General features: G+C 43.1%; 1 protein-coding gene across 1 annotated transcript; it reads right to left on the minus strand.

Moving 5' to 3' along the window:
- Positions 1–6,230: 6,230 nt before the first annotated feature.
- Positions 6,231–7,808, minus strand: LOC147162484 (dynein regulatory complex subunit 4-like). Its single transcript, XM_086095470.1, has one exon. It carries the CDS (start codon positions 7,741–7,743, stop codon positions 6,559–6,561), a length of 1,185 nt encoding a protein of 394 aa, XP_085951596.1. The 5' UTR covers positions 7,744–7,808; the 3' UTR covers positions 6,231–6,558.
- Positions 7,809–13,605: the final 5,797 nt, after the last annotated feature.

Below are 13,605 nucleotides of genomic sequence, written 5' to 3' on the forward strand. Positions count from 1 at the left end.
GAAAGTAAACATGTCAGTGAGTACATATAGAGTATACTGAAGGATAAACGTGACATGTACCGCACGTGTCACCGTTTGCAATTCAAATGGCAAAGCGGTAATGCAGGCTATACATAATTACTGTATTACCATCACCTCGGCGCAGTTGTGGAATTTGCCTGTGTAGATTTGAACACATGCAGGCACTCTGCAGTGGCCTCCCGCAGTGTCGTACGCCCCCCTCCACACGCCGACCGACTGAGCCCAATGACTCGCTGCTGCCGGCTTTAAAAGAGTCATTTAAAGCCAGTCAGCAGCTTTTGTCATTAGCTCACGATGTGCAATGGGCCAGGGAAAATGAGACACTGTGTATGCACGTGTGTGCGCGACTGTGCGTGTGTGTGTTAGTGTGGAAATATTTTGATGAACTTGAAAATGGTTGTCGCTGCTAAATAATGCATTGCTATTGACGTTGCTTTTAAGAAAACATGCAAAATTCATGCGAGCTTTGTGCCTCCCAAGCATCAAGAGAGCATGTTGAGCAAAGTAATGAGCTAATGGGGCCTTTTTTTATGACATCGTAATTCGTAAACAACACATTGATTTTTTTTTTTTTTTTTTTTTTAGCCAGGGACATCAGTGCTTTAAAACAGTGTTTCCCAATCAGCGGCACGCATAACCCCAGGGGTACGTGAAAACTTTTAATAATTTATTTCACAGATCAATTACATGGCGCACAGCTGCGCTGTTGAAAACAAGCGCAGAATAAGATTTTTTTCATTCATTTTGTCCCGTGTATTGGTACAGTCAGTCCATAAAGCCCAGCTAGGCCGTGTAACACAGCAGCTTACGAAGAGAGTTTGGCTTGTGGACGCCGGACTGGAGATGACAAGTTAGCTTAGTGCTAGCTAGCAGGTACAAAATAATGGATTTGCAGGACTCAAGCGAGAAATACAACTTGGATTTGTTAGCCAGGGTACGACAAGGGATCCTGGAAGTTAGTTTAAGTATAAGCTATTTTAAACTAAAAAAAGAAAACCTTTCTATAGGTTAACCTGCTGTATCATCGCAATTCGAGTGTTTCAGTACTTGCTCGCTAACGTGAATACGAATAGCAAGCGCATATTTGTGTGAGTTCAAGCTCTAATATGTTTATAATAGATACGTATATGTTCATATGTGTGGGACTCACATCCTCTATGAGAAATAACTCATGTGACAGCAGCATACTGAATCACCGTAGTTGTGAAACTATTTTTCATTTGTGCCTGCGTGACAGTTATACTGCCCCCGGTGGCCCAACCAAAGACTGCAGCGCAATGAATTTAGATGAGACAAGAACTCATCAATTAGCACAAACTGAGTGCGTAATGTTTTATTTCATGATGTTATTATTACTCCATGTTGCGAAACCTATGACCCCCCCCCCCTCCCACTATGTGGAATGTTAGCATCCGTGGCCATTGTAGACTCCGCAGTACTAACGTGTCACCTGAGAGTGTAAATTCAGGCATCAGTGCACTGTGCTATCTCATGCATGCACCCTCTGCCCCCCTCCCTGCTGTGAAAGCTCCATCCCCCTTAACTGCAGTAATAGCATTCCTGAATATGTGACTGACTGTGGGGTTGACTTACATTATAAGCAGCCTCACTTCAGTTTCACCGGAACCAACACGTCATTTTATGGTATTTATAGTTTACCGATACTCTTACTCTAGTGTTTTTTTTAATAGTTGTATATATATATTGGGGAACTATGATCTCAACACATTAAACTCTGTCAATAAACTGTTATGCTTTTTTTTTTTACTTTGTCGTCCATCAAGAAGAGAAAAAGAAAAGTAACACTGAAGAAACAGGAATCTTCAATAACATGAGGAACAATAACAAACGATATTGAACATCCTTGAGCTATCCTGTCAACTGAAAGCTTCAGCCGAGACAAAACAGTGTCAAAAATGCACGTATAAACAGTTTACAGTGAGAGGTGATAGTGAGAAGAGGAAAAGGAGAACAAATATTTGGCTTCAGTGGAGACATGTTTGGGTTTCATCCCTGTTGTCCAAAGTCCCAAAACCCTGAAAAAAAAAAGAAACAGTGCCAGTCGAAACCCTCACAGGTGTGGTCTGACCTCGGATTCTCACACGTGCTTCTGTTTTGTTGACCAGGACAAAAAACGTCAGATTGCCCGAGTGTTGGTATGTGTGTACCTCTTTAAATATTCAAATAGTTTAAGATTTACGATAGTTGGCCTCAACTCTTTTATGAGCAGATCGCAGATCGTAGGATCGTAGAATATGATAATAATCCACATCCGATAATCGGGCCTTTTGATCGCAAGAGGAGGAAAAATGATAACATTTGACTCGATTGTCTATGTTTACCTTGCTTGAAATATGGAATAGTTTAAGATGTACAAATGTCTGACCGGGTTTTCCAAGGAGATTGGGAAATGGTGTGTGTGTGTGTGTGTGGGGGGGGGGGTGTTAACTCTTAACGCACTCTACAACCACAAGAGTTTTTTTTGAATGAACTGATTCTAAAGATTCAGTTCACTGAAAAGAACTGTCATGCCCATCACTACCTGCTAGACTTACTTTAAGAGGTTAACTTTTATGATTGTTGACCTCAACCGTTTTTCAAGAAGATCGGGTAGGAAAAAAACACATCGCAGGACTATATTTCAGAGACATCCAATAATCGGGCCTTCGCTGACTTGAAATGAAATTTTATACCGATTGTCGATATGTGTGCATGCCACTTAAGGGCGTAATGTTTCGTTACAATGCGACATCGCCACCTACAGGCCTGGCATGCATCTGGGATAGTTTTCAATTGATTTTGCGGTACTGTGCGAATCGGGATTATTGCGTTCACGTTGTCGTCTCAACGTGATACCTTTTTAATCGTCTCGGCGTGGGAGTCATTTCACCTGCCATTACCCTCCAAAAATCAACTTCATCTGCAGTTGCGGCACGGCTAAGCGTCAACGCTCTACAGTCTGATGCCTTTATTAATGCCTTTAATCTGCGCGCGCCGCCTTTGTTCTTTTGGCGTCTCACACTCCTTTTAACTCCCGGCGCCGTAAGCCCGCCGAGGACTTTTCAAATTCCCACAAATGCCGTCTTGAAAGAGACGTGAATACTTTTTTTCTTTATTGAGCAACCTGATCTGAGACGTAGGCTACAGTATGTATTAGATTGGATTTATGGTGTGTGCTTTAAGTGAACCAATTTCTTTTTGTTTCCCTCTCAATTGGCACAATTGGGAAATGCGTTACGGCAGTGTAAAATACACACAAAAAAAGCAAAAAAAATGTCATCTATTCAGACCAGAATCGGGCCTTTTACAAATGTAGAGCAAAATCTGATACGCATCTAATATCTAACAAAGCGAGTGAATTCCATAGAGACCTGTTTGGAAAATTTGTCACACTTTAAATGTGAAACTCTTGCGTAGTGGTTCTGGAAGTTTAAACTGTGACACGTCCATCTCGGGTCGGCCATTTTGCCAGTTGCTGTCATCTGAAAATGACATCACAGTGCCTAAGGGCTCAGGTAAAGACCAATCACGGCTCATCTGTGTTTTGGGTTTAGTCAAGTGGCAAACGCAATATTAATCCGCATAGAACATATTATTGTAAAGAACTTTTTTGACTTGACTTCCCTTCTGATGTGAACTGCAGTTTAAATTCAGCTTTAGTTAAAAGGCGACAACAACAAAAATGTCATCGGTGGCGTAAAAGCGCCATAACAAACGTCGTCTATCACCACAAACTGCATTTATCAGGAGGACGTGTTGTCAATGACCTTGCAGCCAGCGGCGCAGGAGATTAAACTCCCTGGTGAGAACGCTTTACGGCCTTTATGTTGCCAGGCAACCGGGAAATGGAAATGCAAAACTGGCTGACACATAACAAGGATCAAGAACTATATAGCACGATACATATATAGTACACATTGGTACCCTGACATAGAAATTTAAAACACTTAACATTGACGTTAGCATAGCGGTTAGCATGACCGAGAATGTCATAAGATTCCCCAGAAGGTCGTAGTGTGTTAAAAAGCGTCCAATCAGATCTCTGTAGGATCGTCTCAATGTTCCTCACAGCCTACTGGACTACTATTAGTTATGAAAATGGATTTTCAATCAGAAAATCGTTTTTTTGAGTGCCGAGTTTAAAATGTATCCTCCTTGAATCACACCGCATGTATCGAGATACACACCCCGATACATATATAGAGCAAGTGTCTTCAAAATGATGTACTGTTTTGCTTCACTCACAGCATTAATAGCCTCTTAATTAAATGGCGACATTCAAATAAAGAGCCTCTCAGAATAGGAACAGTTACCTCAGTGAGGCACAGGAAGAAGGGCTGTTTAGCTAAGGCCTAAAAAAAAAAAAACGGGGTTTGGGGTTCGCCCGCGGTGACGCACGTTGGATCGGCTCGGATCCCGGCCCAGCGCAGGACCACGAGGGCTTTCAACGAGGGAACATCTGGTTGCGTTTAGGGACCATGCTGTTCATTCTGCACCACATTCCAGGGCAGGGTCTGTTGTAATGTGTCACACAGATCCAGAACATGGAAGTTCAGACATGAGATTGCATGAATGTAAGAGTCAAAATTACAGGTGTCGAAAATTAGAGGGAGTTGGGAAATCCACCCAATTTCTTGTCAATCAACAAAACTGATGTATGGGGCTAATTTCCTTTATGATTGATTTTTTTTTTTTTTTAAGTTTGAGTTAAATAGGATACATAGCCTTGCAAAAAACGCTGAATTGTTTTCGTTTTAATTTGAAACTATACTTGCTGTTCCTGTAAACAGTGCACCACTTCCCAAACCCCTAAGCATATTGTCCTTGTCCGTGTGATTTCACTCAGTTTTTATCACCGCGACATTGCCAGCGACTCCAGACAACCAGCAGGAAGTAGATTAGCTTGGGCCGTCTTCGGCTATTGTGACCCGTGTATGGATTATCAGGAGCGATATGTTTTCAGGGAGAAGGTTGTAAATTTATCTTGTTGGGCAAGCCAGAGGATTTCAACAACCTCCTGTTTTGGTGCCAGACTGGCTGGTAAAAAAAAAAAAAAGAAAAGAAAAATAAATGGAGGCTGTGGCTTAGTTGCTAGAGTGGGTTGTCTGGCAGCAGCTACCCACTGATTACGTTTACATGCAGTCAATATTCGGGTTAAGGATCGCGACGCGCGGACAACGTAATTACGTAAATAACGTCATTTCCGCTTTTAACGGACTATACGTTCAATAAAAGACATTATATTTATATCACCCGCCACGCGAAAATAAAGTAGTCGGTTTCCTCCCAGAAGTGCGGTTCTTTGCTGCGAGCGTCATGTTTGTTGACAACGACTTGAGTATTTCCGGTGGGTTGCGCGCCAGAAGTCACGGACTTATATACTTGTATTTACTGTTTGTGTATATAGGCACAAACTGTGGCGTTTTTCGCCGCAGAGGCACAAAATAGCGCAAAAACGCCGCAGAGAAATCAATGCATTCAAGGGAGGCTCCTTTAGCGAGTTGGACGGAGCTGCGGACGCAAGTTGTGACTACTACATAAGCCAAAATTCCTTGCAAATCAAATATGCGATGAAGAAAAGAAGACGAAGAAGAAAAAAAATTGACTTTACCACTTTCTGTTTGTTTTTTTGTTATTTTAACGTGTTATCAATGGAGTTTGAAAAAAGTATCGAGCCTATTTTGACAAAGCTAGTAGAGCAGAAAGTACAGATATCTGTTTTTATTTGTAGGGAGTAAATGTCATCAAATACTTGAATTAAGTACAGACACCAGAAGAATCTATGTAAGTGCAGACACAAAGTATTTGTGCTTCGTCGCTATCCACCACGAGAAAGGCACGGTGGGTCTGTCTATCGAACCAGGCAGGAAATTGTAGTTGATGCTGTTAGAGTAGACAATATTAAGTATTGTACTCTTTGCGTGTTCAATTAACTGAATGGTGAGATCCTGGTGAAGAAGTCCCTTTGCAAAGGTATCAAAAGCTTTTGATTGACAACAATTGAACTCTCTCAAGCGGTTTGTTCAGAATTGTGATCATCATCATCATTCATTGCAAATCATCATTTTATTGAGAAAAGTGGGAGACTAAAAGTCTCCGCCCATCAGCCCACAATACACTTGGTTACAACTCAGTGAATACAAGATAATCCGTTCCCATGGGTATAAATCAGATTAGAAAAAATACAATAATAATAAGCCTGACTCCCTTCCGACCAGCAGAGACCGGCCCTCCCATTTAGAGATAGCGAATGAATGTATGAACCCGTTGCCCTTCTCATGAAAGTAACACAGATAAGAATACAATTCTATTCATTGAGCCATACTGCTATAACTAAATCCAAAACGGCTAAAATATAAATTAAAACTGAAAAACAATGTTAATAACTCATCAATGCCGAATCCCTACAGATGTCGAGGATGTCTTAGCTACGAGTTCCCGAGTTCCATGGCTTACGTCTGCAAACCCATCGTTTTGGTCACTCCAAATAAACCCTGAAAACCTAAAAATTGAGGTCCAAAGTCTCCCAAGTCCGCGTTAAGCGCTAAGGCTCTTTTCGAGCTTCTCCAGCGTTTCGATGGTGGCTTGTAGCTTGAGCTTCAGCTGCCTCGTCCGCAGCCCGTTGCGCTGCTGGACCTCCAGAAGACCCGCCGCGTGGCTCTTGAGCAGTTCCTCGTGCTCCGACTCCTTGCACTCCAGCTCCTGGACAAGAGTGCTGTGCCCGATGGACAGCTCCTCCAACTCCTCCTCCAGGACCCTGAGGCGACCGTCGCTGGCCTCGCGCTGGGCCTTGTCCTCGTTGTGCTTCTCCAGCTGCCTGTGGAGCTCCTCCAGTTTCTTCTTGTCCAGCTGCAGGTTCTCCTGCGGGCACGACGGCTGCTTCTGGATGAACGTCAGCTGCCGCACCACGCCCTGGCACATGAGCGTGGTGAGCTGCTTCTCCAAGAGAGAGATCTCCTCCATGTGCGCTTGGTAGAACTCCCAGCTTCGCCGTAGCGCGTGGCGGAAGGCGCCGTCGTGCTCTTTCTTCAGCGACTCCAGACGGATTTGCATTTGGGTGTCCAGGATGTTGATTTCGGCTTCGAGCTTCATCTCGGACGCCTCGATCATCGGGAGGATCTTGGCGTTGTGCTTGGCCTCCAGCTCCACCTTCCTCCAGTCGTGCGGGACGATGATGTCCACGAGCTCGGCCGCCTGCTCGAACTTCAGCTGCTCAATATGGTTCTGGCTGATTAGCTCTTTCTCGCTAAGGTCCACCTGGAGGCTGCGGATCTCGCGCAGCGCACCTTGCTCCATCTCGAAGCGCTTGTTGTCGTCGATGACGTAGAACCCGGCCCCGTCCAGCTTCAGTTGCGAAACATTGGTGTGGCACTCCGACTCCAGGTGCCGGACTTTCTGCTGGTACTTGGCCACCAACATCCGGTGGCGCATCTTGGCCTCGTCGCGCACAATGCTGCCCTCGCGCAGCTTGTCCTTCACGTCTTGCAGTTTTTGCTTGCCGATCTCCCAGAAGGCCTTGACCTGATCCCGCATTAGCTGAAAACTCTTCTTCTCATCCTGGATGCGGCGCAGCTCTTCTGTAATCTTAACCACGCGCTCTATCAGTTGTTGCTCCGTCAATTCAGTCAGTGGCGTGTTTTCATTAATCTCTGCCACCTTGCCTTTGCCTTTACCTTTCCCTTTGCCCTTGCCCTTGCCTTTGCCCTTCCCTTTGCTGGCCATCCTGGAGAACACTAAAAAAAAAAAACTATACAGAAAAGTCGTGGATGTATTTTGAGGACAACCAGTTGATTGTTGATTGTTTTCTGGTGTTGCGGAATACGTGATAGTGCCTACTTTGAAACGACTATTATTACCAAGTCTGAAATGTTGTGATGTCATCTTTGCCAATGAGGTGTCCTTTGAAGACAAGGCTGGTTTAGATGACACAATATGCCTCATCAAACATCAGAGACGACATCTTTCCTAGCAGTGTAATGCTACGTTCTCGTTTTGGGCGGCACATTTTGGGACGTTTCCGGCGAGCATTTCGCTACTTCGCCCAATTTTGTCTGGGTTGGCTGAATTTTAAACTTTTGGCGGCAGTCGGTGTCGAGATAGTCCACGTCACCAAATATACGTCACACAGCAGACAAGACACAGGAAGCGGTTGTGCGCAGAACGTGTAGCATAGCAAAGGAGGATAGATTGATCGTCGCGGTTTGCAGGCACCCGGGGGGCCGTACGACACGGCGATCGACGTGTACCGGGAGAGGGCCAAAAAGGAGATAGCGTGAAGGTCGGCTGATCTGGTGAGTTTGTTTGTTTAACTGTCGAAGTGTTAAGTAAGCTAGCAATGCTACACTAAAGTTAGCACCACTTACCAAAGCGGAAATCTCTTCTCTTCCTCCGTTGCGCCGCTGAGTGAAACAAAATTCCATTGAGAACCCCGCCAACCAAGACGCGCGAGACCAGCGTAGCGTCGCGATGTTTTCGGTTCGGTCTAAATCTCCTTCCTGCGTGGACCCTGCACGTTTTCCCCATTTCTGAATGTTTTGTCTGAAAGGCGCATCTGGCATTTTTTTTTGCCTGTGGCTTTCACAAAGACGGCAGGAAAACAGGCGGGTGTCTCAACTACAGTTTCGCACAGTGACATTTTAAACGTCATTAAATATTTTCCTATTTACACATTAGAAAAAATAAATGTTGCCGCATTTTTTCCCCTTGTACCCAATAACCCTAAAACCCAAGTACAGACCCAATCATGACTTTTTGGAATACCACAACTTTTCATGACGTTCACGCTCGAACAAAGAGACTTTGGGGAAAATGCAAAACATCGGTTAACAGTGACAACCCACACAGAAAGATAGAGCAATCTTGTTGCACATGTTTGTTTGAACTACTTTATGTCAAGGAATCTGTGTATAATGTAAGCATTCTCATGTCCGGCCAAAACCGCCAGATAAAGCAATGTTAACAATTTAGATTTGATTAAAATAAATAAGAAACGAGTAAGTGATCACAACGATGCGAGTGATGCAACAGGGACCTTTGATATTTCACCGGCCTGACCTATGAACTCTGTGCACTGCTGCTTGTCTTTTTTTTTTTTTTTTTAAGCTGCTGCTTGTCTTTTAATCGTACGTCTTAAAAAATACACGACCAACAAAGCTTTTGTTGCAACTTCAAACTTGTACTGGGGGACGTTTGGAGAAGGATTGTCGCAGAGGCTCGTTGTCTGTTTCCACCAAACACAACAGATTAGCGCATTCCGGGGCGTCACTGATACATCTGAAAAGAATTATGTTTTTTTTTTTAGGCTGGTGTTTTTCGGATGTTGACGTAAGCGGGGGGTTTTTCCTCTCAAGGATGGAAGCTTTTTCTTCATCGAGTTCCCGGGATGGAGGTTTTCACGTGGTCACCACTGCTGGATCCACCCTTTTCCTCCTCTGAGAAGGAAATGCAGTTCATATAATTCCAGGTTTGCCCGCAAGTATGTCCTCGTGTATTTGAGTGAACCACAAATGCTGTTATTTCATCCTCGAGAAAGTCCAAACGCTCGCTGCAAGCTCTAGGAAAATAAAGCTAGGTTAACTCAAGCTTGCTAGCTAGCTTATTTGTGTCATTACTTATTACAGTGGCTAGTCATTTATAGTATGAAAACAAAAAGTGATTATTTATTTATTAGGGCTCATTTGGGTAAATATCGTAGGCAGCATTTGTCAAAATACTGTAATGCAGTTGCAGTCTGAGCCATCTGTGTCACATACGCCACATGGGTCGCGTCATCATTTTTGTGGGGGTGTAAAATGTGCATGAGATTTTACAAGCAAAGACATGAACAGGAACATGCTTTTTAATCCGGAGGTCTTGTATCAGACGGAACAAATCACTTCTTGACAAGTTCATAGTGGATCAAATTTGATTCTGTTAGAGTAGACAATATTTGTATTCTACTCTTTGCGTGTTCAATTAACTGACTGGTGAGATTCTGGTGAAGAAGTCCCTTTGCAAAGGTATTGTTATATCAGAAGCTTCTGATCACACAAAATGAAGACACTCAAACCGTGTTCCGTTCAGATTGTGTGTCCCTCCTTCTCCTGCACATCATTATTTATTGAAAAGTGGGTGAATACGAAAAGTCTCCTCTCCCATCCCATTCACAAAAAGGCAGAAGTTCCCAGGAATACAAATCAGATTAGACTTGAACAATAATAAATCAGCCTGTCTCTTCGACCGACTGAGACCGGTACTAGGCTATACTCCCTTTTAGATAATTAAAAAAAGAAACTTGTTGCCCTTCTCTTCTCAGGCGAGAGATTCAGATAAGAATACAATAGACAATACTATTCATTGAGCTACACAGCTATAACTAAATCCAAAACGGCTAAAATATAAATTGAAACTGAAAAACAATGTTAATAATTCAACAATTCCAAAGAGGGAATCTTGTAGTCAGTCAGTTTCACTTAGCAACATACAATTTGGCAGACATGTCTAAAAGAGTAGACACATGACACGGGAAGTTTCGCATTTCGGCTTGGTAGGCCCTTCTAAAATTTTGACAAAAGCAATCTTTCCCCAAAAAGCCACCGTCTATCATGAGCAAGACAAGAAGACATAGAAAGTCTCCCATCCTCTCGGATTCAGCAAAAACCAACCAGCCAACAAAATCAGATCTTCTAGCAACATGAAATTTGGTAGGCTTGTCTATCACAGGTGACCCGCCAAAAAAAGTCTAAAGATGCCCGAAAAGACACAAGTCTGAAATTTTTCTTTGTAATGGCCGCGGCCCGTTTTTGCCTCAGTCGCACTCTGGCGTGTGCGTGCGTTTGTGCGTGTTTCTGTGTGTGAGGCAAAAGGCGGTGAAATGTGACCGCAGGTGAGCTCGCACACACAAGTTGGGGCCTGCCCTCCATTCAGCGGGATGAACCCAAGCTAACGTTTGGGAATGTGTCGGCATGTCGAGCGTGAAATCCAAACAATGCGACCGGGCTCCATTCAAATACCTCCTTGGGAGGAAAAACCTTTTCTCACTGCGCTGGTTAACAACTCAGGCTAATAATAATAGTGGGGAGATTTCAAAGGGGAGCCCTTCAGTCTGAACTCAGTTTAAAAGTCAAACTAAACTTGGAAGACAAACTATCAATATGTTGTAAAGTCTGTATTTCTTTTCTTCAATTTTGATAAGAGAAATTCTGCAATTTGGTCCTTTGAGTTACAATGGAAGCATTCCCTTCACGGTTAAAAACAAAAATGATACACTCTCGTCATCTTTTACGTCACCCTCTGTGAACCAGGAAGTAGCCTGCTAATTAGCAAATTAACTATACGAATAATATTTTCAAAATATCGACCTTTTATTTGAACACTTGTACGATGGATAAGACGTCATTTAGACAGGGGGTAAATTCTTAAAGCTCAGCCATGTCGTCGGCATGACTGGGACCTCTGCTGTAGACACAGTGGTGGTACTTCCGGAGGTCGTCCCCCTCGCTTGTGAGGAAATAAATTCTCCACGGGAGGCACGTCAAAGTCCAGACACTTCGACGTCAACCACAAGCGAGGATGTGCCTTTCGGCCCTAACAATTTCTCTCTGGATTTTACAGCAATACGCCAACAGCTTTTCTTGTTTGCTAAAGTACTTTGTCAACCTTAAATCTGAATATAACGTAATATATTTGCTCTACAATATCTACCTGAAGCTACCTTTAAAAATGTTACCTAAGTAAATTTAGGAATCTTTATTCCCCAGCTAACAGGAAGTACCCTACTATCTTCGGGTGAGCAGATGTCAATCACACAGTTGTCATAGCAATTCATACAACAAACCACTTAAAAATGTATTTAACTCTTAAATCCATTCCTATTTACGTTCACATTCATGTTTAATCTCATCTGCATCTAATTGCCAACAGGCGTCGTTTCATCACACCAAAACGAGAACTACTTCCTGCTTCGGTTTCTAAGAATCATGGGAAATGTAGTGCTACTAGCCTAACGTTGAGGTCGTCAGTCAGACCCAATGCAAGCGGAGTTTTCTGGCGGCATATTTACAATGTTACAGTTCCGGGACCGGCGTGAGGTAAATGGCACAGACAGCTTCCATTAGGTGCGAAGGCCGAGTATAAAAGGTTGGATAATGGTGTGTGCGTTTACTTGTTTAGCGCTGTTGAACTGTCAACCGGGATATCATTTAGCATTAGCTAAAGCAAGAACACAATCACAGGTCATCAGATTGACGAGCGATGATGTTTGTTATTAATAGTTCCTGGTGAAAACTGTTGATTTTTAGCAAAATTGTAGTGCCCTGGTTTTTAATTATAAAAATCTGGTCACTGTAACTAGCAAACTAACTGACTAACTTGCGTTCCCCCCCCAAGTTTGAAATATCCTTTTTGGTCATTCTGTTTAGTTTTGTGCAAATTTTAAGCACAAAAAAACTCTCCTTCCCTTTCCCTGGTGTTCCAATCTTAAATGAATTCCGATGTCTAAATGCACACCAGTTCCCAGCCAAGCAGATTTTTTTTTCAACTCAGAGTGTGTGTGCATGTGTGTTGGGGGCTTTTCGACTGACCCAGGACCAGATGTGAGTTTCGGGTCGAGTGCCGAGCGCCACGACAAATCTTGCCGTCTCCGTAGAAACTGTCGCTCGGCTGGCTGACGTTGTTTCCCGGGAACCATTAACACCGACACGCATAAAAAAAAATACAATAAAATAAAACAAAACAGCCAAACCGCACTTGTGGGTTTGCCCTGCCCTGCTTTTTCTATGTAGGGAAAACTTCAATTTCCTACTCTGTAGTTATCATCACACAATTATTATTTTGCCACCAATAGTGCTCATCACTAAAAAAGCCAAAGAAAAAGTCAAGTGTGTATTGGTGGAGGTAATCTATGGTTAATAAAAAGAAAATAATGGAATCAATCATATTATAAAACTGGAAAAATATTTTTTAATGTTTTTTTTTTTTATCATGAAAATAATTTGTACTTGAGTTGGGTAAACATTATTTATTTGAGTTAATTTAACTCAATTACTTTGATTGGGTCCAACTTAATCTACTTATGATTAATAAACTTCATGCATTCATGGTAGATCCGTTTATTTATGTAGGTTTGGTCTTAAATCAAATTAAGCCAGGTCAAAGGCGCAACTACAAGCAATTTAAAGTATTCAGTTAATCTACCATGCATGTTTTGGGAATGTGAAAGGATACCAGAGAAACCCCACAGGCACTGGAAGGCCAGGGCAAGATTTGAGTCCAGAACCTCTGAACTAAGGTGAATGTGCGATTCCCATTGCAAAAAGAACATTTGTTTCCCGCCACCATTGTTACTTGTCTGCACCTGTGATGACGTCACAGCATTAAAAAAATGGTTGTCTTGTGTTATTTCAACTTGAATGAATCTATGGGATAAATGCCATGGACTTCTGACTTCGCACCACCCAACGGCGCGCTCCTGCAGATGGGCGGGAGCGTGCATGGCGTCTCAGCTCTCTGAAATGCTTCGGACAACTGAAACAGACACACGACACACTCGCACCCGTCGACGGGAACGCGCAGCAACCGAGGGGCACAAGGGCGGAAGCGAAAGTA

Source organism: Leptonotus elevatus, chromosome 14 (assembly GCF_054856555.1).
Source record: "Leptonotus elevatus isolate MCC_2025b chromosome 14, RoL_Lele_1.0, whole genome shotgun sequence".
NCBI lineage: Eukaryota > Metazoa > Chordata > Actinopteri > Syngnathiformes > Syngnathidae > Leptonotus > Leptonotus elevatus.

Coding starts and splice junctions, on each gene's coding strand:
- LOC147162484 (XM_086095470.1), bottom strand. CDS start 7,743: ATGGCCAGCAAAGGGAAGGGCAAAGGCAAGGGCAAGGGCAAAGGGAAA.